This window comes from Triplophysa dalaica, chromosome 2 (assembly GCF_015846415.1).
Source record: "Triplophysa dalaica isolate WHDGS20190420 chromosome 2, ASM1584641v1, whole genome shotgun sequence".
In the NCBI taxonomy this organism is placed as follows: Eukaryota; Metazoa; Chordata; class Actinopteri; order Cypriniformes; family Nemacheilidae; genus Triplophysa; species Triplophysa dalaica.
The window spans coordinates 12535908-12560138 of record NC_079543.1 but is presented as its reverse complement, the minus strand read 5'-3'; the positions used below and the strand labels follow the sequence as shown (position 1 = coordinate 12560138).

Here is a 24231-nt window from a genome sequence, read left to right as displayed (position 1 = left end):
TCTATCCATATGTATTGAACTATAATAGAAGGATGGTAAAATGAGGGATGGCTGGATGAAAGATGTGTGGATATCTATCTAATATAGACAAATGTACAAACAATATCCACCTTAAGTTTAATGAAAGAAAATGTATCAATGAAGCCCACCCACTTTTGCTGTAATTGTATGGTAACCGAAGGTTCTAGAAAGAAACTTAAAGTGTTCATTCGTAGCAGAGATGTGTATGTTATTTGTGTAAAAATAAAATTACGTAATCAAGCTAAAATATTCTTTGAGTGATTGAGCTAAAACCAAAAAGTGTTACATTGTGCCCTCAATCTCCCTATGAACCAACACAGAGTAATTGTGATACAGAAAAGAAAAAGGCATGACTATTTTATAGCATAATAGATTTTTTTCTACAGCTGACTGAATTATAAAAAAATATTTTCATATTGTATGTTCTATATACGTCAAACTTAAACATGACAAGTAATGCCTTTCTGTTACTTCATAATTTTTTAGCATTTTGACAGTCTATGCGCTATGATTGACCATATGTTCCTGTTGGATAGAAAACTAGTGCTAATGTTTTGACAGAATGACTCAACTTAGCAGAAGTTGAAAAAGGCATTCAGCATTTTGCAAAAAAGAGTTTGTATTTATTGAACTAAGTGTGGTTTTGGCAAGAAAATGAACTATTTAGCTAATTGTGTGTTACTGCGTTAAGAGTTTAGAAAAATTACTTTATGTATCTGTAAATGCTTGTTAGCAATTGAAAAAGACTGTAATACAGTATATTGTGCCCTATTTTTACGGATTTTTTTAGAGTGTACCTTACATTCCATTGGCACAACCTCTCGATTCCATTGTGGTGAGGGTGACTGAAGTCTCAATGGCAGAGGTGAGAGGGCCTCATACGACCTCTCCTCCCTCCTCAGCAGTGGGCGATACTAAGACAAAAGAACTCCAAATGAAAGTGCACCTGACAGCAGCCCAGCAGGAGTCATCCTGGTCTGCTTGCTCATTAGGTGGTGACTTTATCTGTAAACATAGGTGCATGTCATTAAGTGTAAAATTGTGTTCTTAAATTCTCATTAGTCTTTGGTAAGGCCTACTCTCAGTTTGCAGTCTTCTTTTTTAATCAGTCATTGAAACACACATTTGTGTTTGACTCTCATTCTATAGATACGATAGGTTAGGCTTACAAAAAATATTATTACCGATATGCACTGGGATGTCCTTAATCGGACAAAATCGAATGATTAAAAGCTATTCATATAAAGTTAAAACACGTAACAGAGATGGAAATGTCTTTCTAGTTACAAATCTATTGATAAAATAATTATATTAAAACAAATATAAATAATATTCTATAGACTATGCCTAGTAATGATTATGTTCAGAGCTGGCACTGCTGTATTTAAGCAAAATAACCTCATGATAAATATATTGATCTTCATAAAAATCGACTAATTGCTTAATTCAAAGGGTCTTTAATTCTGTATAGCCTCTGAGCTCGCAGTGTTTTCCCAGATTTCACATTCACGTGCAGCTTACTCGCTTCACTCAGACATTCTGTCGCCAAACGCGTGACGTCATCCGCGCTAGCAGCACTCCAGTTCTGCTGTCGATGGTCTCCTTCCGCCGCCGCGCCAAAGGATAATAGTTCCATCATCACTCGTACTTTTCAACACAATCAACAATAGCCGGATTGTGCAAATGATTTACAGGAAAATAATGCGTTTCATATAATATTTTAAAGTTAAGCTAAACTTTCAAATAAACGTTATTCCAATCAACCAAAAATCCAATTTATTGAATGTAATCGAGGTGTTCATATAGATAACGTGGGGAGGAAAGATACGAAACATCCAGAACTGACCAGCATGTTCTTTCATGGTATTGCCGGACAGAGATGTCTTAAAAAAACATTCAATGCAGCAATTTAATTTCAACATCAGCATAATAGAGAAATTAAATAAATCATGTGTGATGATCAGCAGGATGTCTGCAGTTTCTGCTGATGATGCATTTCTTCATGTGGTCTTAACATACATCTTTGTGATTTAGACAGTCTGTGTTATACAGTCAGACATTTACTGAAATATGTTTTATATTAAAATGTATGTTCATCATTGACTTACAAATGTGTCACACAATATAATATAATAATAAGATTAAATATAATATTAACAAGATAAAAAATATACCAGAAGATCGTATTTTCCCTCACATTTTAAAAGTCAGGAAAAGTATGCTATTTAGTTGTTTATGCCTTTATCTTATTCTTTGAAATATGGAAAAGTATAAATTAATTTCAGGAAATTGTTTTATTTGCTTATGTCATGGCAATAATAAGGCAACTTAAATGTATGCATCAACTGTCAATACCCAATTAAACAGCGCACATTGTATTAAAGATAAATAATTTACATCATTTTATCATAAAGTTCTATCACATATATAGTTAAAATGATCTAAATTGTTTTCCTACAGGCAAATGCCATGATGGGCCACATACTGGCCTCCTCGTGCCCATGAAAGTTTAGGCTACGTTGTTACATAATTCATTCTACAGTACTTTGAAAACTTTGAATGTGTAAATAAAGTAGGACTACCGCGCGCACCGCCCCTCACTATAGACTGCGGTGTGATACGCGTTCAGTGCGGAGGGTGCGGCGGTTCGCGACACACTGACGCCAGGCGAGAGCAGAGCGAGTCGTGCTGTATGAATGCTTTGAAGGAGCGCTTCGAGGTAGCGCACAAGGTACAGTAAACTTTACTTTAATATTTAAAAGCGTTAACAAACTGTGAAATCTCATATCTGCGCCGTGGTGATTGATCTTTACACCAATACACAAATTGAAAGTTCTTATTCAGTCTTTATCTTGCGTAATAAGGCATGGAACTTGAGATAGTAAACGAGATAGTAAATCCTACAGCATTTCTTACGCGTTGCTTTGTTGATCTTCTTATCAGCTTGCTGTTTCATGGTTTATGTTGTTTGTTTTGGATTAATTTGAATTTTGTTTGACTGTCACATGCTGCAGATCCTTTGCTGCTTCTGCTGATTTCTGTTTTCCAGTATAAGAACATTCAGATTCACTAAGTCTTTCTTTTTAGTCTTTATTAAAACACTTTATCATACAAGCATTCAATTTAATTCCAGGTGTGATTTTTTGCATCCATAAATGGTTTAAAATCTGGTCATACATGATTCTCCACATAATTCATTCATTGTACCTTTAATGCTATGCCACCTATTATTCCACCTATTTTGGTTTATGTTTATGTATGGGATTATATGCTGTGAGAGATGATTGCTCAAATTGACAATAAGTGATTGACGACACTTGTTAGGACAGTGAATATTTGCTCCAGTACATGATGCATGCAGAGCCTAAGAGACACCAGCCAGATTTCCTGACATCATTGAAGATGACATATCAGATTACTCAAAGGACAAGAATTTGTCCTTGTCCATGATTTACTTGAATTGTTTAATTTTCACAGTGTATGCGACAGTGTAAGTGTGTGATTTATATATGGGTTTAATGTATTATATTAGCCAGATTTAGCTCTAATGTGAAGACAAAAGTTTTAATGATTTTGTCTTGGTTTATGAAAAACATTTACTTATCTTATATATTATGTGAGCTAACTGTCATGTGGATGGGTCTATGAGGACACGTATGTTCAAATGCCCTAAGACATAAATAAATGTCAACAGAAATGATTATACTTAACATCCTAACCAAGAATGTAACCAAATATGAAATATTGGAAATTGAATAATTACAACAAAACATTCTGGCTTACCTTTTATCTGACTACTGGGGATGGGACTTGTTTCATGTAATATTTTTTAGTTTGTTTTGTTTTTAACAAAAAAATAAAATAAAACTAAACAACATGAGAGAACTTTTTAAGCAATAAAAATGAAACATTATACACGTATACTAGTCAGAGAATAGCTTTATTGTCATTTCAACTATTCAGATTGTGCATAGTAAACAAGACAATTTTTAGCACATCACAACAATTGCTAGTATATAAAAAGTATATGTAATAGACCTTGTTATAAGACATCTGACAAACATTTTGTTTATAGACAAAGTGTTATGCATTATGCTTGTGAGCAAAGACAAAGAATTCAGCATTCTTGGGCTACGTTCATACAGCACCAGAATACGCTTGTCAGTCCTAAAAAGTGACAGTATGAACGTAGCCATAAATCTGTGTTTCTAAATGTAAAGACCCAAATGCCTTTCTATGGCATTGTTTTCCATATCTGTAGCAGCCAGTATAACCTTTTTGAAATATTCCAGTTGGTTTTCCTGGCTCAAAGTGCTGGTATCAATGAGGCTTCACAATGACTCGCAACACACGATTAGACATCAATTTAGAGAGCATTAACTGCTGTGCGCAAACCTCTGGGCAGTTTGATTTAAACATAGCATCACTTTGAAGGAGTTTGAAGCGCACTTGTGCTCACTCGAAGCGTAGTTGTCTCCATCACTCCTCTTCCTTTTTATCCCTCCCTTTCCATTTGTCCAACCCCCAACCCTTTTTTTATTAAAGAACATCGCAATTGAGCTGGTGCTTAATGGAGGGCCTCAGTTCCAGCCCTTGATAAATAATGTAAGTTCTTTATAACGCAGAGTCCCTTGGGAGAGCCGAGAGAGCATCATTACTGCCTCCTAAATTGATTAACGGCACTGAAGCAGCGCAAAATGATACATGGAGATGATGCGGGGGGTCAGGGCTGTCAAAGTTGCGTGATGAGAGCCACATTAGCTCTGCCCGCTGCACCAGCGCTCGAGCTAATGCTAATATTTACATGCACTCAGGCCTGTAGAGCACCAGCTAAAAAGCGCAATGATTGCGTTTTAATGGCCGCCCTTTATCGCAAATGTGGAACCGAAGCCGACGTTTTGGTCTGTTGGTGCAATTTTTCAAACAGCGAGTGCTATGTCAGGCTCTCTGAGTTAACTGACATGACCCTTTTACACTCATCTGTCTTTAGGCAGCATTGCCTCACAAATTTGACTGTGTAATCTTCAACATGCGATGCACTAAGCTAGTGGTTCTCAGACTTTTTCGATCAAGTAGCACCTTTTATAAAATTTGTCATTCCAAGTACCACATAATGACCGCCAGAGAAAATCACCTAAATAAACACTCAAATTAATAGTAGAGCTGTGATTCTTTATCTTTACTCAAAATCGCCTGTCTGTTCCAGCTTTGTGTTTGAGGTGCCCTGCACATGCCTGAGTAACATCGACAAATGAAAAATGAAAAATAATTCATACAACTATTTAAAAATTCCACATAGGCTGGGATGTAAACATTTGAAATTGTATTTAAAACACAAAATGTAAATTAATATAGCCTATAGAGTTTTCTTGTCTTGTCACGTACCACCGGGGTTTCTTCAAGTACCACTAGTGGTACGCGTACCACAGTTTGAAAACCACTGCACTAGGCCAAGTCTGGTGACTAGTGGACCACAGAGTGAACTGATCTGTTCGTGCCTTTAAGCAAAGTGGGGAACTGTTGTTTTGACTGGCCTCCAGACAGACCCAACTATCATTGTCCGAGGCATCAATACAATGGCATATTGACCTTTTATGCAAGTGTGTGGTCAGACTGGTGGTCAGATTAAGTGAATCCTCAATAATTTGTATCAATTCCCATGACATCAACAGTCTTTGGGATATTTGGATCGAGGAATTTAACTGAAAGCTGCTGAATAACAATTTGGAGAACAGTAGTGGCTATTAAAAAATCGAACGGTTAAAACCCAGACAGACATGAAAACATTTTCCAAATCCAAGTTGTGGGTGTGCAAACAAGACGTACAGATATTTTAACAGCCCACCTGCTATGGGAATACCCGATCTGTGCTGTGTTTGGGTTAGGAAGGGGTGCTTTCAACATGGATGACAGATTCCCCCGGGGAACAGCTGCATGTGCATTTGAGTTTGAAGTGCCTTGTAGCCTTTCACAAAGAAAGGCTCAGACTGCCTCTGATACACAAAGATAAAGAGGCTCTTGATGTGTCAAGGAGATACTTGTAACAGTCACACACAGGTGTGACTTTACCACCCGCCCCACACCCAGCTATGCCTAGGCCCTAGACCCACATATTCTGTTTGCAGTGTGTATTTTTTTCTATGTCAAAATGATGTCAGGTATTTTTTATGTGAAATACACCATGCAGTATGTTAGATTGCATGCAGGGAAGGGCCATGTTAAAATTATGTTTAAAATGTCTAAAATTTAAATAAATTCTGTCACCAATTACTCACCTTCGAGTTCTTCCAAACCCGTTTAAATGTCTTTGTTCTGTTACATAGTAGATGTTACATAGTTCTGTTGAACACAAATGAGATATTTTGACGAATTTAGAAAAGAAACAATTCTGGGGCACCTTTGACTAACATTTTACTTTTCCTGCTATGGTAGTGGATGATGTCCCGTAACTAAAAATTGCTAACATTCTTCTAAATGTATTCCTTTGTTATCAGCAGAACAAAGTTATTTATTCAGATTTGGAACAACTTGAGGGGGAGTAAATGGTAGACTATTTTTATATGACTGTTTTATGATACTGATAAATTGAGATAGAGGCAAGTAAGGTGTATCACTCATGTTTAAGATACACACATTATATTGATTCACTGACAGATCTTTGCAAAGTCTTTGCAAACTCAGCTTGTGCCATATTCTTAAAAACAGATTGAAATTCCCCACATATTCTTCTTTAACCCATTATTTATCTTCCTACACTTGTAACAGTCTTAACAAAATACGGCTCTGAGGAAAGAGTCTGTCACAAATTTCTTTAAAGCATTATGAAAACTTTACCTTCTATTATGAACAAAGAACCCAAAGATCAATAAATGCTCCATATAACTCTAGAGCCTGAATGGAAGATTACTTTATTTTTCACTTTGTTGCAGGTCGGTTGGTGATGTGATTTTTTCCTCTCGCTCATCTCCCTAACAACAGTCCCAGTTTTTTATATTAGCTTTTGGCTGCGAGGAAGTGCTAAATATAGGAGAAACTTTTTAGCCTCGCTGTCACTGTGGTCCATGATAACAGCTACTACTCTCGTGTTCCCAGTTGTAAATAGCACCTGTTTTCATTGAATGGCTCCTATGTATCCTTTCACAGCCACTATAGAAACAACATTCAGTCAAACTCATGCTAGTTCATAGAACTGAAGGCTCAAGACATTTTTATAAAGTATTTTACCAAGAGACTTTTGATGTAACATAAAATATATTTCAAGAAAATTGGTCACCGAACAGCACTGGAACCCATTCACTTCTATTGTATTGTCAAAACCAAGTGAATGGGAGCCAATTAACATTTTTCAAAATATCTTCTTTTGTGTTCTGCAGAAGAAAGAAATATAGGTTTAAAATGACAAGAGGGTCAGTAAATAATTACAGATTTTTCGGGTGAACTGTCAAACTTTATTATTAGACAAAAAGCGTCATAAAATTATATTAGTGCACCGCTTTCAACATTTTGGACAGCTAGCTTTGTGTGTGAAGCATACCTAAAAGGTAGTTTCTCATCCCTTAGTTTTCTTCACTTTCATTTATAGAAAGGAGCTCCCAGCACGTTTTTTTCTAATTTGACTTGTTTTTTAAGGAAATACATAGAAGAATAAGCTATGGTATTGTAACAACATGAGGGTGAATAAATGATGGCAATATTAAAAATTTTGGGAAAAACATTTTGTGTTGCTACAGATCAAAAATGTCTTTATCCTATTCGGTTGTTAAGTGGTGACGTAAGGAATACATTTTTCAGGTCCAAGCATCTATTCATTTCAAGCGGGGCTACAGATTAAAAAGCTCTTTATGAGCACTGTTAATTCATATTGCATATTTAAGCGAAACATGTATTAACTCAAAAAAAAAAACTAAAGTCACCTGGCCCACTGAATCTCCGACATCAATTTGAATAAATTATGAAAAATAAACTGCTGACTGACCATGTGGGATTTCGTTATGAAGATAAAGGTTAGGATCGCAGTTTTCCGATAGTTTTATGGCTCGCCATGAGCATATATTAGTACTATTTGTTGTTTGAGCGTTTGGACCCGGAAACAGTATATGACCTTCCATATATGGTGGTGCATGATGTCAGGCTTAACAAGCGGTAATCTATACTAGACAAATTTTCTAAAGTGAAACAGTAGCTAAGGGCAGTCACACTCACTGAAGACAACATTATTCTTAGGACTCAGCATAGCTGAAATAGCAGCTCTATGATGTCACTGTGCTAATCTCATTTTGTTGCTCTAGAACAGAGTAAGTGAATGACACTTACCTGCCACTCAGACACTGATACAAAACCAAAACAAGAGTGTCTTTTTAAAAGTGGATTCATTCGTTTTGATAATATACAGGTCCTAGTCTGTGTTAGCAATAAAATGTAGATTTTGCTTACATTTGATATGATTTCAATGACAATAGTCAACAGCAATACTATATAAACTATATACAAAAGAATATACTATAGTAAACAATACTATATAAACTAAACTATATATTTTTACATTATGGTCTAAATATTAAGTGTAAGTGGTACTATTATGAAACCAAAAATATACACTATATATATAATTGTCTAAAAAGTGCCTAGTATAATATTTGTATTTGTTTTTGTGAGATTCGCCCACCAGATATAGAACTGACCCACCTTAAGAACTGTACCATTTCAACCTTTTTTTTTCATAAAAAAAGGATGCTATGCTACACCATCTTCTAACTTCAAAGAAGTGTGAACTCCCACATTAAGTGCTCTTATTTCCCCTCCCATTACCATAAATGCCTGTTTCTGAATAGCTGCCTTGGGATCTCTGAATGGGCACTTTTATCCTTATCCCAAATACATTTCCTCTCTATTCTGTGGCTGCTGTTCTTTAATTTGTTTTAGTTTCTCTCCGGCCATCTGACCAAGTGAACAATCAGCTGAAGCATACAAAAAGATTTCTATATGTTCCTCTGTGTGCAGCATATATGTTGAAATGAGTCACGGCATTGTTCGTTGCTATAAAGCATCACTCAGCGGTGTGTCACGCTAGTGATGCTGAAGCATTTGCCGTTTGAACACATTACACTTCCCAAATGCTGAAACCCATTTTGAGAACTTAGGTAGAGCAGATGTAATTGGAAGTGCTGCTCTGTGACTCTGTAGGCAGCCATTCCGAGAAGCCATAACGAGATGATGTCACCACAATGTTCTCAGGGCAGAAGACGTGTTGTCTGTTTTGTTCTAGTTTCGTGGAGCTAGTGTCAGAGCTTGGATCCAAAGGTTATCACTGACTGAGTTGTCTGTCTCTCTACAGGTACACTGGATAATCTGGGCTCGCTTTGAACAACACACCTTTCAAAATCTGTTCCCATACCACCCTGCTTGAGTTTTAATACTCTTGGAGGAGGCAAAGCAGGCGTCCCCTTCTTCCTTGTTCTTACCTCTTTTACACTGTTGAATTCGTGTGGCTACAGACTGACAGAGTTAACTGGGGCGCAAGTGGCGCCACAATGAACGTCACCTCACTTTTCTCCTTCACCAGCCCAGCAGTCAAGCGATTGCTGGGATGGAAACAAGGCGACGAAGAGGAGAAGTGGGCGGAGAAGGCAGTGGACGCACTTGTCAAAAAGCTAAAGAAGAAGAAGGGGGCCATGGAAGAACTCGAGAGGGCCCTCAGCTGTCCGGGTCAGCCCAGCAACTGCGTCACTATCCCTCGATCTCTGGACGGGAGGCTCCAGGTGTCACACCGGAAGGGGCTGCCTCACGTCATTTATTGCCGTGTGTGGCGCTGGCCTGACCTGCAGTCGCACCATGAGCTCAAGGCCCTGGAGTGTTGCGAGTTCCCCTTCGGATCTAAGCAGAAGGATGTTTGCATCAATCCCTACCACTACAAGAGGGTCGACAGTCCAGGTGAGTGGGTTTATTGGCCAATTATATTTTGTTCACAAGCAGCAAAGGCTAGTACATGATGGGATTGATGTAGTGATTTCGGGGACTTTATCATTAAATAAGTAATGTACAAGTGAAATAAACATGCATTATGGATGTGACAAAAAGCCCCCCGTTTTTTTTAAGATAACACTTTGTAGGATTTCTATCAATTTAAAATGCATAAACCAGCAGCAGTAGTACCCAACAAATAGAGAATGGATGACTCTTTATAGAACAAATATAGTTTCTATACTATTCTTTTCATTTACTCATTCATGAGGAATATATACCATTATGGATTCGACAATTCTGAAAGCCATACCTACCTGACTATGGAAAATCAAACTTTAAGATGAAAAATGCTTTTAGAGAGACCTCACATAGATGTCTAAGCTACCAAATGTTGACTTCTGTTTGGTTAAAACCTTAAAAAACTTGGGTTGACATCTGCATGGAATTGCCCTGACGTGGAAATGCTGTGCAGGTGTTGTGAGGTTGAATGTGATTTGTATCCTTGAGAATTACTGGAAATTACCATATCTGTTTTCTCTTTCACTTTGTTAGTTTCTTTAAAAATAAGAGAGAACAAGTTAGCAAAGTGTCATATGAAATATATCGCCCATATGTACCATATTCCATGCATGTTCCTGAGTTTTCCGTTTCCCATGGTTCCTGCAGATGGTCTTTCTTTTTCTGTCCTTCCCTTTCCATATCTCACTCTGGCCTCTCCCAGGTGCCTTTCTTTGTTGTTTGATCTTGATACGGCATGAGACAATATGGTTGCATCAGAAACTGCCAAGTCCAAAACATTCTGCGCTTTGCATGTATGTGTGTGTTTTAATAGGAAACCAGAACATTTCCTTACTACTGCTTATGGTGAAAGAATGGACTTCAAACGCACAGCCCCCTTTTTGTTGGCTAAGCAGAAGATGAGGGTCAGCTGACAACACAGAAACAGCTGTCCGCAGTATGTGTGTGTGGATGCATTATGAGAGCAGGAAATTCCAGGCGGGGGCAGAATAAGTGCTTTGTTCAGGGCCTGTGTGCACGCTTGTGTGTGTGTGTGTGTGACGGCTGTAACAGGCGAATATGTGGCTGTATAGAGGAAGACTTTTTACAGGAACTACTGTCACCCACACAGACAATAGCAGGAAAGAGTGGTTGCCCGCCTCGCAGACACTTGTTTTGTGTGGGATTGTTGGATGTCTGGACACCTGCATCTCCCCTCCTTTCCAGAAAGGCAGGACGCTTATTCTCCACAGCAATTGTTTAGCAATAGTAGAGCATAAAAATATAAGTTCCCACTAAATTTTTTATGTTAGCGCTTGCGTCAATGCAAACGTCACAATGTAAACCGTTAGCTTGTCTAAATTGAACAGCATGTGGGCAGTTGAAGCGGAAAGATGTTTAAAGCTTAAAATCCACTTCAAAACACAGCAGTTAGCACATTTTATTGCTCTGCTATTTTAGATAGTGCAGGCGTGCAACAACTATGAATAGAACCTTGGATGAGATTTGTGTGTTTTACAGTGATACAAAATCGTGAAAAATGACTGTGTTATTGAAGTTTAGTATTGGGTTTAGTTTTATCCTAAATTAAAGTTAGAGATGCTAAACAAATTGTGTAATTGTAAATGCCATTATGTAACGTTCAGCGGAATCTTATGTTACCCACGATTGACATATTTCTCCTCTACAGTGTTGCCGCCCGTCCTGGTGCCACGAAACAGTGAGTTCAATGCTAAACTCTCCATGCTACCACGTTTCCACAACGCACTGCACCAGTCGGAGCCCCACATGCCTCAAAATGCCACCTACCCTGACTCCTTCCCCCAACAGCCAGCAAACCCCCTTCCCTTCACCCCAAACTCACCAACCAACAGCTACCCCAGCTCGCCCAACAGCGGCACAGGCAGTACAGCCACCTTCCCCCAGTCACCATCCAGCTCGGACCCAGGCAGCCCATTTCAGATGCCAGGTGAGACTGTTGTCTAACAAGCAATTAGGCTATAGGCTTTTGTGAGTACTAAATGAATAAGATTTTTATAGCTTTTTAAGAGGCATTTATTCAATATTGTTACTTTTTGGGTATTGTCCACACAGAAACCCCACCACCTGCTTATATGCCCCCGGAGGAGCCGATGACACAGGAATGTCCCCAACCAATGGATACCAATCTTATACCTCCAAACCTGCTTTTGGAGGTTAACAACCGGACAGGTATGCTTCACATGACCACATGAACACAGACAATCACGCTGAGCATAAGCATTAGCAAACATATCACCCACCCTAACAGCCGCACTTGGGCTGTCAGCAGCTGCCTGCCCACACTGCAGGTGCAGGAAGTCCACACACAAACATACTCACACAGTCACACACACATACAGTCACAAACAGTCTGCCTATTTAGTTTATCTTCCGGCCGAGAATGGGGTGTGATTATACACAGAATGATGTAAATTACATAAAAAGTGATCTATAGGGTATATACTGTAAGCATATATGTTTTTTGTATTTGTAAACAGTTAATCTTTACCGTCTCATAAAAGAGTTAGTGTCAACCCTGACTCATTATTTACAAGCTCTTTAAAGCTGCAATATTTTATTACTCTTTCAGTTTTAAGTAAAAGAAATGAGTTTGTAAAAAGTACATTTAAAATAAGTGTTCAAAATGATACCTTAACCTAAATCACAACAGCCTAATAATTACTTGTAACTTTAATAATAGTAATACATTATAGTTTGAGCTGGGAAAATGTCAGTTTGACATCATTTCAGTTTGACTTCAACCCACATAAAGATAAGTGTGTAAAAGAAGCATTTTTTTTCAAATAGATGGCGATAGCGAGTCAAAAGTTACAGATTGCAGTTCTTTGCATTATCATCTCAGTCAGTTGGGAGTAGCAAAAGCTTGAAATTAACTGACCAAACAACCCATAATGCCTTTTAAACTAAAATATTTCAATGTTATACTCAATTATTAGCTTATGGCAGCTCTTTATTAATAACATATGAAAAATAGATTCAATGTGACAATAAAAAATGTCTCGTTAATAGCATTAAAGCCGGGAACACACTTAACGACTAGCTGAAACATACTAAGACTGGACACAACACACTTAAAGAGTTTTTCATGTGACTGGAACCGATTGTAGTCTTTGAAAGACAGAAAAGAGCACACATCTAACGAATGCATCAGACCACTTCACCACACATTTAACAACTCTTGAGTCACGACTGGACATTCTGCCGAAGCATAAAATCTATTGATCTATAAACTGATATATATGAGAAAGCTCAGCATTATATTACGTTTTGTTAGTAATAAAACCGCAGTGTGAAGCAACCACGATGTTCACATGTTTCTTTTTCCAATAAAGTTATGCCTTTTTTTTTAGTAAAGGATAAATACGTTAGGTAAGTTAATGAAAACAAGAGTTAAGAGAGTGATTTATAATTTGTGAAAGTAAAAAAAAGATAGCATTTACCTACATAATGCAGTATGCATAAGTCCCAAACTACACCCCAAAAAAGATCAAATAAAGATAAAATAAAGCGGCATCTATGCCTCTAAAGTTCTATAGTTGAAAATTACTTTACTCAAAATAGTCATCACAAAAATACAAAGCGTTTTAATAAACTTGATCGCTTAGCAACCTTTAAAACAACGCTGTACCTGCAGCCCTGTCCGTGGAGGGGCGCATTTAGGAGCAGCCGGCCTCAACAAATTCAAATTCCATTCTTAATCGTTGTAAAATCATTATTAGCTGAATTTAGCGGAATCTAAGCTCACTCCCCCCCATTAAAAGCACTACAGTGGCTGACACAGAACAAAGATGTTGTTGCGTCTTTGCTTCTTTGCCGAAGGAGATAACGTATTTATAAAACACGCTCTGTAGGGCAGTTTGTCCTTTTAGGGCTTCTGTAGAAACAACATGGCAAATTCCATGCAAGCAGAACTGCGATGTATGTAGAATAGATAGAAATAGCTCATTCTATGGTAATAAAAACATCATTATGTAAGGCCTTTATACACCTCTGAATACAAAGTTTTGTATATTACGTTGCATTTCTGTCAATAGATCCTCCAAAAAAAGTTTATAATAAAACTGCAAACCTTTCCAAGCCCGAATAAACAAAACACAAGTTGTCTCCATGCATAGCACATTAAATACACACAAAAAAACTGAACACTGTGGAAAATTGACCCTCATAGTCCCACAGGAGGTGGGGGAATGTACATAGAGAAGGTAAGCTGATGAAGCATTTGTAGATGTCAGTGTACAGCAAGTACAAGCTGCATCCTGTGCAAAACTGTTGCCACACTTCCATTGTCATGGGCGATGGTAAACAACTAGACAAAACACCTGCAGACCAGTGGCACACTGTCGGAGGAAGCTGAGAAGACATATGCCTTAGATAAACACATTTTACTCTCTTTGGGATTGGCCCGGTTGACACAAACGAGGTCCTCTGCTGGAACCAGAGCTATTTTACTGGTTTGTTTCTACATGCTCTGCTGGGATTTGATATCTGTTTAGCTGGTCACTTGTATTATGCTGATTTGGCGGTATTTTGTCAGCCCTTGATTGGTGCAGTGTTATGACCAACCACTGCAGTCTATTACTAGAGTGTTACCATTAATAGCCTAGCAACAGTGACCTCATATAATACGCTACTAAAATCGATATGCCCTCTGCTGTAAGTGATGAGACACGTACAAATGCAAGTCTTTTCTCTGAAGTGACGAACAAGCTGTTTGTGTTAAAATAAGCGCTTATATAAGACATATATAAGTATATGACCAACCCTTTGAAACCTGTTCAAATCAATCAACTTAATGATATTTAAATTTTACACTAAATTCCTATGTGCTGTTTTAAAGTCACAATAAAAAGTTTTTCTCTATTTAAAGATGCAATCCATAACTTTTTTAGTTAAAATAAACAAAAGTTATTAAGCAAAACTAAGTGTTATAAGAATTCCTAAAGTCAACAGTTATGTGTATGGGGTTAGGGGTAAGACAATTTCGAGTTATATAAACAACTGTAAGACTATATCCTGCTTTATACAGTAAAACAAACCATTGTGTGTGTGAGCTGTTTGCATTCATTGATTAAATTCTCCACCATCTTCTGTGCAGATGTTCAGCCTGTGGCCTATCAGGAACCCAAGCACTGGTGCTCCATTGTGTACTATGAGCTGAATAATAGGGTGGGAGAAGCTTTCCAGGCCTCCTCCACCAGTGTGCTAGTGGACGGCTTTACCGACCCTTCAAACAACCGCAACCGCTTCTGCCTGGGTCTGTTGTCCAATGTAAACCGCAACTCCACCATTGAGAACACCCGACGCCATATTGGAAAAGGTATGATCAAACTGAACTGCTTGATGCTTAAAATATCAAATATGTGACACAATAACTGATATATTGTTATTATAAACATAGTGTTTGTTGCAAAAATAGTAATGAGGTTAATATCAATAACAGTCCACCCAAATTTTAATTCTCTAATGATTGACTCACCCTCTGTATAAATTTCTTTGTCCTGTTGAACACAAACATATATTTTGAAGAATGTAGAAAAGCGAACAGTTCTTGGGCACTTTTGACTACCATTGTAATTTTTCCTACTATGGTAGTCAATGGTGGCCAAGAACTGTTCATCAGAACACAGACATTTAAAAAGATTTGGAACAAATTGAGGGTGAGTAAATGATGAAAGAGTATTTCTTTTTGAGCGATCTGCCCCTTTAAAATCATCTTTTCCTTCACTTTGCAGGAGTCCATCTGTACTATGTAGGAGGAGAGGTGTATGCTGAATGTTTAAGTGATAGCAGCATCTTTGTCCAAAGTCGCAACTGCAATTATCACCACGGTTTCCACCCCACCACTGTCTGCAAGATCCCCAGTGGATGCAGCCTCAAGATCTTCAACAACCAGGAGTTCGCGGAGCTCCTGGCGCAGTCTGTCAATCACGGCTTTGAGGCTGTTTATGAACTCACAAAGATGTGCACCATCCGCATGAGCTTTGTAAAGGTATGCTAGACCAGATTAACAGCAGTGTCTGAATATTCAGATTTCTGAAGAAACATGTTTTAATGTGAAAGTGTTGTCATCTTGTTTTTCAGGGTTGGGGTGCGGAGTACCATCGACAGGATGTGACAAGCACTCCATGCTGGATTGAGATTCATCTTCACGGTCCCCTGCAATGGCTGGATAAAGTCCTCACCCAGATGGGCTCTCCTCACAACCCCATTTCCTCTGTGTCCTAGACAGGGTTTACCATAAGGCAATGGTTTACCGAACCCTGTCAAACTAGGTTCACATGGAGCAGTTGATTGGTTTAATGAGCTTGGGTGGGTTTGTTTTCTACTTGGAGGCAGTTTTATTGAGGGCATAAAATTTGGCTGAAGACTCTTGAGTTCTCTGCTCGAGAGAATCTGGAAGATACTTGACAACTTTGTGTGACCAAGCGTTAAACGATGAGGCCCTCGTACTTGTGGCAAGTATCCACCTTTGTTCTTGTGAAAGAATTTGGGTTTTTAACTGTTTTTCTTTGTATTTTTCATTTCTTCTCCTTTTTCCAGTTTACGTCTCAGTCTTCCATTGAGGAACAAAGATCTGCATTGCAGAATAAAGGCAAGTACATAGTTGTACATGTATACAGAGTAGTGGGTGGTTTTAGATAAGTTCATGCAGAGTTATGCTTTATATGAACTGAATGGCATGCGGCTTTGTGAATGCAACAAGGTCAATATTGCAAAAATTCTCAAAGCTCTCTTTCTATGATATATTGATCTTGGAAAGAAGATGAAAATGTATAAAATGGATGAATGGATAACAGCTTAGAAAGAAAATACATATATTTGAAAATGCAACACTTTTGAATGGGAAAACGTATGACAATTAGGGCATGATATTAGCGGGAAGGGGTGCATGAGCAAACTCATGCAAACGTTACTTTTATGGCAGTTGTGTCCGACTGATTAAAAAAGTAGTGTGTAAATGTACCTATTTGTAGAATGTTTTTTTTTTGCAAGTGTGGTTTGATCTGCATAATTGTAAGTCTATGCCAGAAGAGGCAGGCATTGTTTACTTTGTCAATGTGTTGTGCACTGTGCTGCACGAAAGAAGGTCCTCATTTCTGTTATTTTTTCCTTGAAAAACTATGAATTTTCATAAAAAATACCCTTCGAAAAATAATGCAATGAAATGGCACTAGTGATATTGTTTTGTAAAAAGTAGATTTTTTTATTAACTTGCTCTCGTTTTTTTATTAATATCGAAATCCCCTCAACTGTTGTAAACATTTTTGTATTTTTTTTGTTGAAGAAAATATGTTGTTGTTCCTTCATATCTGCACTTTCGTAGGTGGCTTCTTGTCTGTTTGTCCCTTTTTGTGCTGTTCATGCTTGTACTCTCAGAAAGCCGTTTTATTCCATGAATATCAAGTCTCTACTGGAAGATTCAATAAAGTTGTTTCATTACCACTGTCTCTTGGTGTGTAAGATTAAGTGTGTTTAGTTTTTCATTTGTTATTAAGATCAATGATTAAGATAAATGACATGATGTTAATAATATTGTTTAATATGCAACCGGTCATTAAGTAGATACATCATTCTGTTCTTAAATACGTGGATGTACATTTTGATCGGAAGGGATGCTTACATGTGTGAAATTAGTTTGTTAGACAAAAATTGTGCAAACTGTATTTTCATTTAATAAATATTGTTTTAAAGAGATAAAAGTCCAGCATAATTGGGAACTTCATCAATAAAATGCATCTCATGGTGAGACATCAGGAGGTTGTTTTGTCAAATGTGTCAGCAAAATAAGCAAAGGGGTGACTGAAGATACTAAATTATAAGTTTTGATTATCTATTTTGGGTTTTGTTTTTAGTCGCAACATAATTCCCATATTTATGGTATTGATGGATTTGATGAGTTTTCTTTTATTCTAAAATGTGTGGGTTGAAACTCTCCTGTTAAAGGGGTCATTTTTAAACTGTTCGAACAGCTCCCCCTAGTGTCAATTTCTCTCGAATGAAAAAAACAGACATTTAAATCACATGACACGATGGTTATTGCAGTACTTTGAACCTTGAACCAAAACCGTTGAACAACAATGTATATACTGTATTTTTACAATATTTAAATTATGTTATTGTACTGTAGTCCATATATCTATGCATGTAATTATTTATTTCATTTTACAAAATTTAAATTATCCTAATATAGACTTAAAAGAAAAGTCTAAAAACGATATACATTTTTATTATTTTCTTAAGGATTTTAAAATGCATTTTAGCTGTGACATATTTACATTTTTGTAACGTTTCGTAGCTGACAGTTTGCTGTATGGGGACTTTAATTTTGAAAACAGCGGACTTTTATTTTAAAAACCTCTGGAGTCCTCTACTGAATCTCCGACCTCAGAGTATCGATGTTTAGCAAGTATTACGAACCCGTGAGATCTAATATTTGTCTCATTAAACTCTCTTGTCTTAATAAAGAGAGAACCTGAACTACAGTCATAGACGGACGCTGTCACAAGACCGGGTAACAGTTATTTTTTGAGTTTTGCCGCTTATATTCAAGAGTAAGTTGACTTGTCTGATTCAGTGACATGTAACGTTATGCTGACTGGTTTCCTTTCTTTGTTTGAAGTTGAAATTAAGTGGGTATTTAAGTAAGTCAATAAACCAAATAAATGTCGTATTTATCAATTAAACTTGTTATGTGATGTCTTGTCAAATAAATACTCTTCGCCATATTTGCAGAACTGAACAAGCAAAATGGCAGTGACTCGGGTTCTTCCACATTTTCTTCGTGCTGCTGGTCCCTTTCAAGTGCACACTAGAACAACATTAAGAGACTGTCTTTGTAAACATGCAACCGGTAAACTGTGCTATACTTCAGCTTTCATCCTCCAACAGAAGAGATGTGTTTCTTTGGAGACCACCGTAAGTCCGCATATTGCAGACCTGACTGACAAGGAAAACAGACTACTGACCAGACTCTACCATGGACTTATTGGGGGCCAAAGGGCAGCTCTCGCTGAGTCTATAACGCTAGTGGAGACCCAGCATCCAAGGAAGAAGGAGTTAGCCCAAGTTCTTCTTCAGAGAGTGCTTGCATACCGTCAGGAGCAGGAGAGACTTAATGAAGGGAAACCAGTGGCCTTCAGAGTGGGTCAGTAAGGTGACGTGACCAAAAAGAGTGAAGGTGAACCCTAGATGTTTGCATGCCCTCAACCTTCAGAGTATAAATATACTGGTTGCTCTGAAAATACCTTTAGAGGTGGAAATTAAAGAGCCTCATATAATTTATATCATGCTGTGTCTGACATCTGAAATCCCTCTCTGTTTACATTTTGACTTCAGGATTGTCTGGTCCGCCTGGTGCCGGGAAGTCTACTTTCATTGAGGTTATTGGGAAGATGTTGACAGGAAGAGGGCATAAGGTGTCGGTATTAGCTGTGGATCCTTCCTCCTGTACGACTGGAGGTAAGTGGACACAGAATAAAAGACCAAACATAAAATCGAAAATATGAAAGAAATCCCTCACACTATGAATACTAGCAAATATGTCAAGAACAACCTTTATTCACTGATACCTGATAGTACGCAGGATTTCGTATTTTTTGTATTCCAAAAAGACTTAAGGCACTTACTCTCGAGTGTCTGAAATGTCTTTGGTCCAGCACCTGGAATCATTTGGCCACCCAGAATCAAGATAACAGTTAACCGCATCGTCTTTTTTGGTCCTCTGGCCAACCAGAATCGCGTTCTTAACGACATGTTTGCAGGGCCGCTGGGATTTCTTTTTTTGGATTGGTTGTATCTGCTTTTTGACCTTTCTTTTTTATCAAAGCTCTTATAACTCTATTAATTAATCAGGTCCTGCACTTTATATCTGTTAATAACTCTCTTCATCAGTCCCGCACTTTAATTTCTCAATCCTGAATGTTTAAAACCAAAACCCCAGAGTCGCATAGGCTTTGGTTTCTGATGGACACCAGCAGGTTTGTATTAGGAAGGTGCACCTCTCAGAAAATTTAAACAAATGAAGATTATTTTAGATGGTTAATCATGACTTTGAGCATTGGGATTGTAAGACGAGGGCAACATATTTATATTTCATGAAAATCTCAAATTCTAACAAAATCCATATTTTTCCTTTAGCTCAAAAAATTGTTGTCATATGATTAGCTGCTGCTCCATTGTTGTCAAGTTTTGCCCCTTGAATAACTTGAGCTGGCCAAAAGTCTGAAGAAAATTAAAATACAACCCCCTTATACCCCTCCAAACAGCCCCCCCAACCGACGCCACGTTATTCACATTTTCCGAGTTTGCAGGTATGAAACTTAATATCTCCTAATAATTTTGTACAAAACAAAACAAAATAACTTTGTATGCAGGATCACTGATGGGAGACAAAACCCGAATGACTGAGCTGTCCAGGGACATGAACGCTTACATCCGACCATCTCCCACCTCAGGAACTCTCGGTGGAGTGACAAGGACCACCAATGAAGCTATTGTCCTCTGTGAGGGTGCAGGCTATGACATTGTGTTAGTTGAAACCGTAGGTAAGTGTTATTGAGTAGTCAGTGGGTTGATATTCTTTGAAAATGAATTTACATCAGACTTTTAAGTTTAAGTTTTTAATTTATTCATAAGCAAAGCACTAAAGTAAAATCTCTGCACAAGGTGTTGGGCAGTCTGAGTTTGCTGTGGCTGATATGGTGGATATGTTTGTGCTGCTGATCCCACCAGCAGGGGGCGATGAACTACAGGTAAACAGCCAGTTCTTTTGACATCTTGTTTTGGGAAAGAAGGATTTATGATAAGGATACTCAAGGGGCTTTTAGACTGGGTTATGAGGGCTTCCGGGAGTCAGCACGAAGGTTTTAAAGGGTCGACATAAGATTTTAGAGGTTCTTTTTAAGTGTTACTAGTATTCTGATTTTGTTATGTGGTGTATTTTAAAAGGACTATGGAACAATATTCATTGTAAAAATTGCTTCGCAAATATTAATAAGAAAAAATAACTTTTATTTTTATATTTTTTTGTTATTCATCTTTTGTATAAAAGCTGAATATTTTGAAACAATATTGTATATTGAAACATTTATCATTTAACACAACATGAAAATGAAAACCCTTGGATTACCCTGTATCATAAACATTTGTACTTTGTACACAATCTTACTCTGAATTGCTTGAATTGTATTTTCAAACAGGGAATCAAAAGAGGAATCATTGAGATGGCTGACTTTGTGGTAGTTACAAAATCAGATGGCGATTTGATTGTTCCAGCACGGAGAATTCAAGCAGAATACACAAGTGCCCTCAAGTTGCTTCGAAAAAAGTCTAAAATCTGGAAACCAAAGGTATTACGCTATACACTGCCATATTTCACATGCATTATAACTTAGTCACTTTTAACCATTTTAATGTGAACCCATTGTAGTATTTACAATATCTCCTTAAAAAAACTTGATTGTTTTAAGGGTCTACCAGACTTTTAGATGTATATTTTGACTAAGTTTACACTCACTTAACCTTTTAAATTATCCCTTGCTTATTAACACTGAGAACAAAATTAACAGTTTGAAAATTAAGACTTCAGAGATTAAGAGCTGACATACATGAGGGTGTCATATTGAGAAAAAAACAAATTCCTTTTTCAAATTTAATATAAATCTAATTTCTGTAATTTTAATTTTGCGAATGTTTTAGACTAGAGTGAGACAACTCTTCTAACACAAAGCATGTCAAAATTGGTTGGATTAAATGCCGTTTTTTGTTATTTACCTAAATGAGGTCATGTCTTGGAGAATAACGTCATTTGGTTTTCATTAAATCAAGAATCATTTATTGCTTTTGCCAGCCAATATTAGCAACTTGCTAATGTTTATGTCTATAAAATAATTCTGCAGTTTTTTAAACTTTCTATCAGAAAATGCATATTATACATGCATTTTCATGATAAAACAGATGTCCTCTCTGTTGGAGAATTGTTTAGTCATCATAAAATTTCCCATCTTGCTCTGCGTTGTCAACTCTTGCCTCTTTATCCCCTCTCTCCCGGTATTACTCCTGCCCACAGGGCACAGATCCAACATAGGCCCTTTGAATGGCAAAACGCTGCCTTATGCATTTCAGTGATTAGAGGCCACCCACGTGGATGAGAAAGGCTGAAGCCTTTGTCTCCTCTCAGCAGCATGGTTTCCGAGCTCTATCCCTTTGACTGGAGGATGCGACGGTCATATTGATTTATTTTTCCTCGTCCCTAAAGACTCCTCAGTGTGTAGATCTTTTAGTGAAACTGAGGATGCAGTGAGATGTGTGGGCGAATCATTCAGCCTTTACATTACAACATTCGGGCTGCTTATGTTAAGCGACTGCACCGTGTCTGTTCATGTTTTTCTGTATCACAGGTTTCAACCGTTTTTGTCTGCAACCTATTTTTGTTTACAAAATTCTTGCCATTCCGCAAACCCCACCCCCAATCTTTACAAGGTTTACATTTATTTATTTACAGAATTTTCTTCAATATTAAACATGTAAAGGTTAAATATTATTGTTAACAAAAGTAACACATCTGGAAAATTCTTCATTTTCACGTTTTGTTGTTGATGCAAATATGTGCTGATGTTATCAGGACTTTTGGGGTTCTTTGTGACACTGAAGTGGATATATTGATTTCACCAGTGTGTCCAGGTCATGTTGTAGCCTAGATTTCACATCATATTTTGAGCACAGTGAAAAGCTGTATATAGCAGTGTATTTTTATTTAGCCTATGGCTATAAAACTATGGTAGGAAGAAGCTTTTGGAAAAAAATATATAGTTCACAGCCATCCCCTGAAACATGTTTATATCTAACAACCACTACAGACTATATTATATATACTTAATGGTTCTACAAACTTCTATAATCGATCTTCCTTTATAATTATTTGATATGCTTCATCCTTTATCTTTGTCATGCTCATACCTGGTCAGGTGGTCAGTGTGTCATCTCAGACGGGGCAAGGTGTTTCTGAGCTGTGGGATACAGTGCTCCAGTTCCGGGATGCAATGCTGAGCAGTGGCGAGCTCCGAGTCCGACGGCAAACTCAGCAGAAAGTGTGGCTGTGGAATCTCATACAGGAGAATGCACTCCGTCACTTCGAGCAGCACCCAGCTGTGTGTGCTGAGCTACCCGAGCTGGAGCGAAGGGTCACGCGTGGAGATATTTCACCCGGCCTTGCTGCCGACCTCCTCCTGAAAGCCTTCACAAGCACACCATGATGTAAAGCCATCCAATAAGACTGCAATCTAGGATTTAAATATAAGGAAAACAGTGTCATCCCACTGTTGATATATTATATCTCACCTGGTTTTAAAGGTTTTTAATAGTGAAAGATGTTTGGCCATACAGTTTTTGATATAATTGTTGTTTATTGTTACTTTATTTTCCAAAGTGAATAAAACTGTATTAAAGTAAATGGGAAACAAACTAACGACCAACATTGTCTGTGGACCTTTTGTAAAATAAAGTTATTCACACAACGCTTGGCACAAATACTGTCTGTACAAGCAAATATTTGTGTAATTTGATATTTTAAGAAATTAAAGATTTACTGTTAATGAGCTTTTACTTTTAATGTATTGTCCTGTATGGTAACATGTCTCTTACAGATTTGGTTTGTAAATGAAATTTAATGCAAAGTAAATTTTCATTTTACATCCACAGCTTCTTGATTCACAATCTGATATTGAGAGGTGATGTTCTCTCAGGCTGACACTAGGTGGGCCTGTAGGCCTGAGAAGATCTTTGTCCATTATGTAAATGAGCACCTCTGCATACCATGGCTGTTTGTCTCAGCCTGCACTAGTGTGTCATCTGCCTTCCCTGTATGCCCTGAACGAGATTTTAGCCCTGTTGACTCCTGTCCTGATGTTCCACCGCAACCGAGATTAGCAAACTCTGAGTATGTGCCATATTGCGCTAACCTAGCATTGTTCCGGTTCAATACATCCCAAATTCATATGACCTAATCTCATCATTAGTGTCCCGCAAGCTGTGCGTGTTTGCAGACAGACACGTTCTGTCTCCTGCGGACATGCTTTCTAGTCATTATGCCTTGCGCTTCTGTCTTATGACTCAGACTGGAATGCTTCATGAATACTGATGAACTCCCAAGACCTGAGGGCCGCCCTCTCCATCAATCACGAATAGTAGCTTTTGGCCCTCCTCGATAAG

The 24231-nt window shown here is 37.7% G+C and overlaps 2 protein-coding genes across 7 annotated transcripts; both read left to right on the top strand.

The window, feature by feature from the left end:
• Positions 1 to 2626: 2626 nt before the first annotated feature.
• On the top strand, positions 2627 to 17471 carry smad1 (SMAD family member 1). The gene is made up of 7 exons (XM_056735496.1): positions 2627 to 2752; positions 9356 to 9951; positions 11672 to 11950; positions 12076 to 12192; positions 15119 to 15340; positions 15756 to 16012; positions 16105 to 17471. Exons 2-7 carry the CDS (start codon positions 9552 to 9554, stop codon positions 16246 to 16248), a joined length of 1419 nt encoding a protein of 472 aa, XP_056591474.1. The 5' UTR covers positions 2627 to 2752; positions 9356 to 9551; the 3' UTR covers positions 16249 to 17471.
• An 899-nt stretch (positions 17472 to 18370) lies between these two features.
• On the top strand, positions 18371 to 23720 carry mmaa (metabolism of cobalamin associated A). Of its 6 annotated transcripts, none has more exons than XM_056739988.1 (7): positions 18371 to 18575; positions 18757 to 19168; positions 19360 to 19482; positions 20397 to 20567; positions 20689 to 20774; positions 21222 to 21371; positions 22989 to 23720. In XM_056739988.1, the coding sequence occupies exons 2-7, from the start codon at positions 18772 to 18774 to the stop codon at positions 23274 to 23276; spliced, it is 1215 nt and encodes a 404-aa protein (XP_056595966.1). In that variant the 5' UTR covers positions 18371 to 18575; positions 18757 to 18771; the 3' UTR covers positions 23277 to 23720. The 6 variants fall into 6 exon arrangements, with proteins under 6 accessions (XP_056595966.1, XP_056595957.1, XP_056595937.1 ...); XM_056739979.1 differs by having other exon boundaries at positions 18371 to 18665; XM_056739968.1 differs by having other exon boundaries at positions 18372 to 18535.
• Positions 23721 to 24231: the final 511 nt, after the last annotated feature.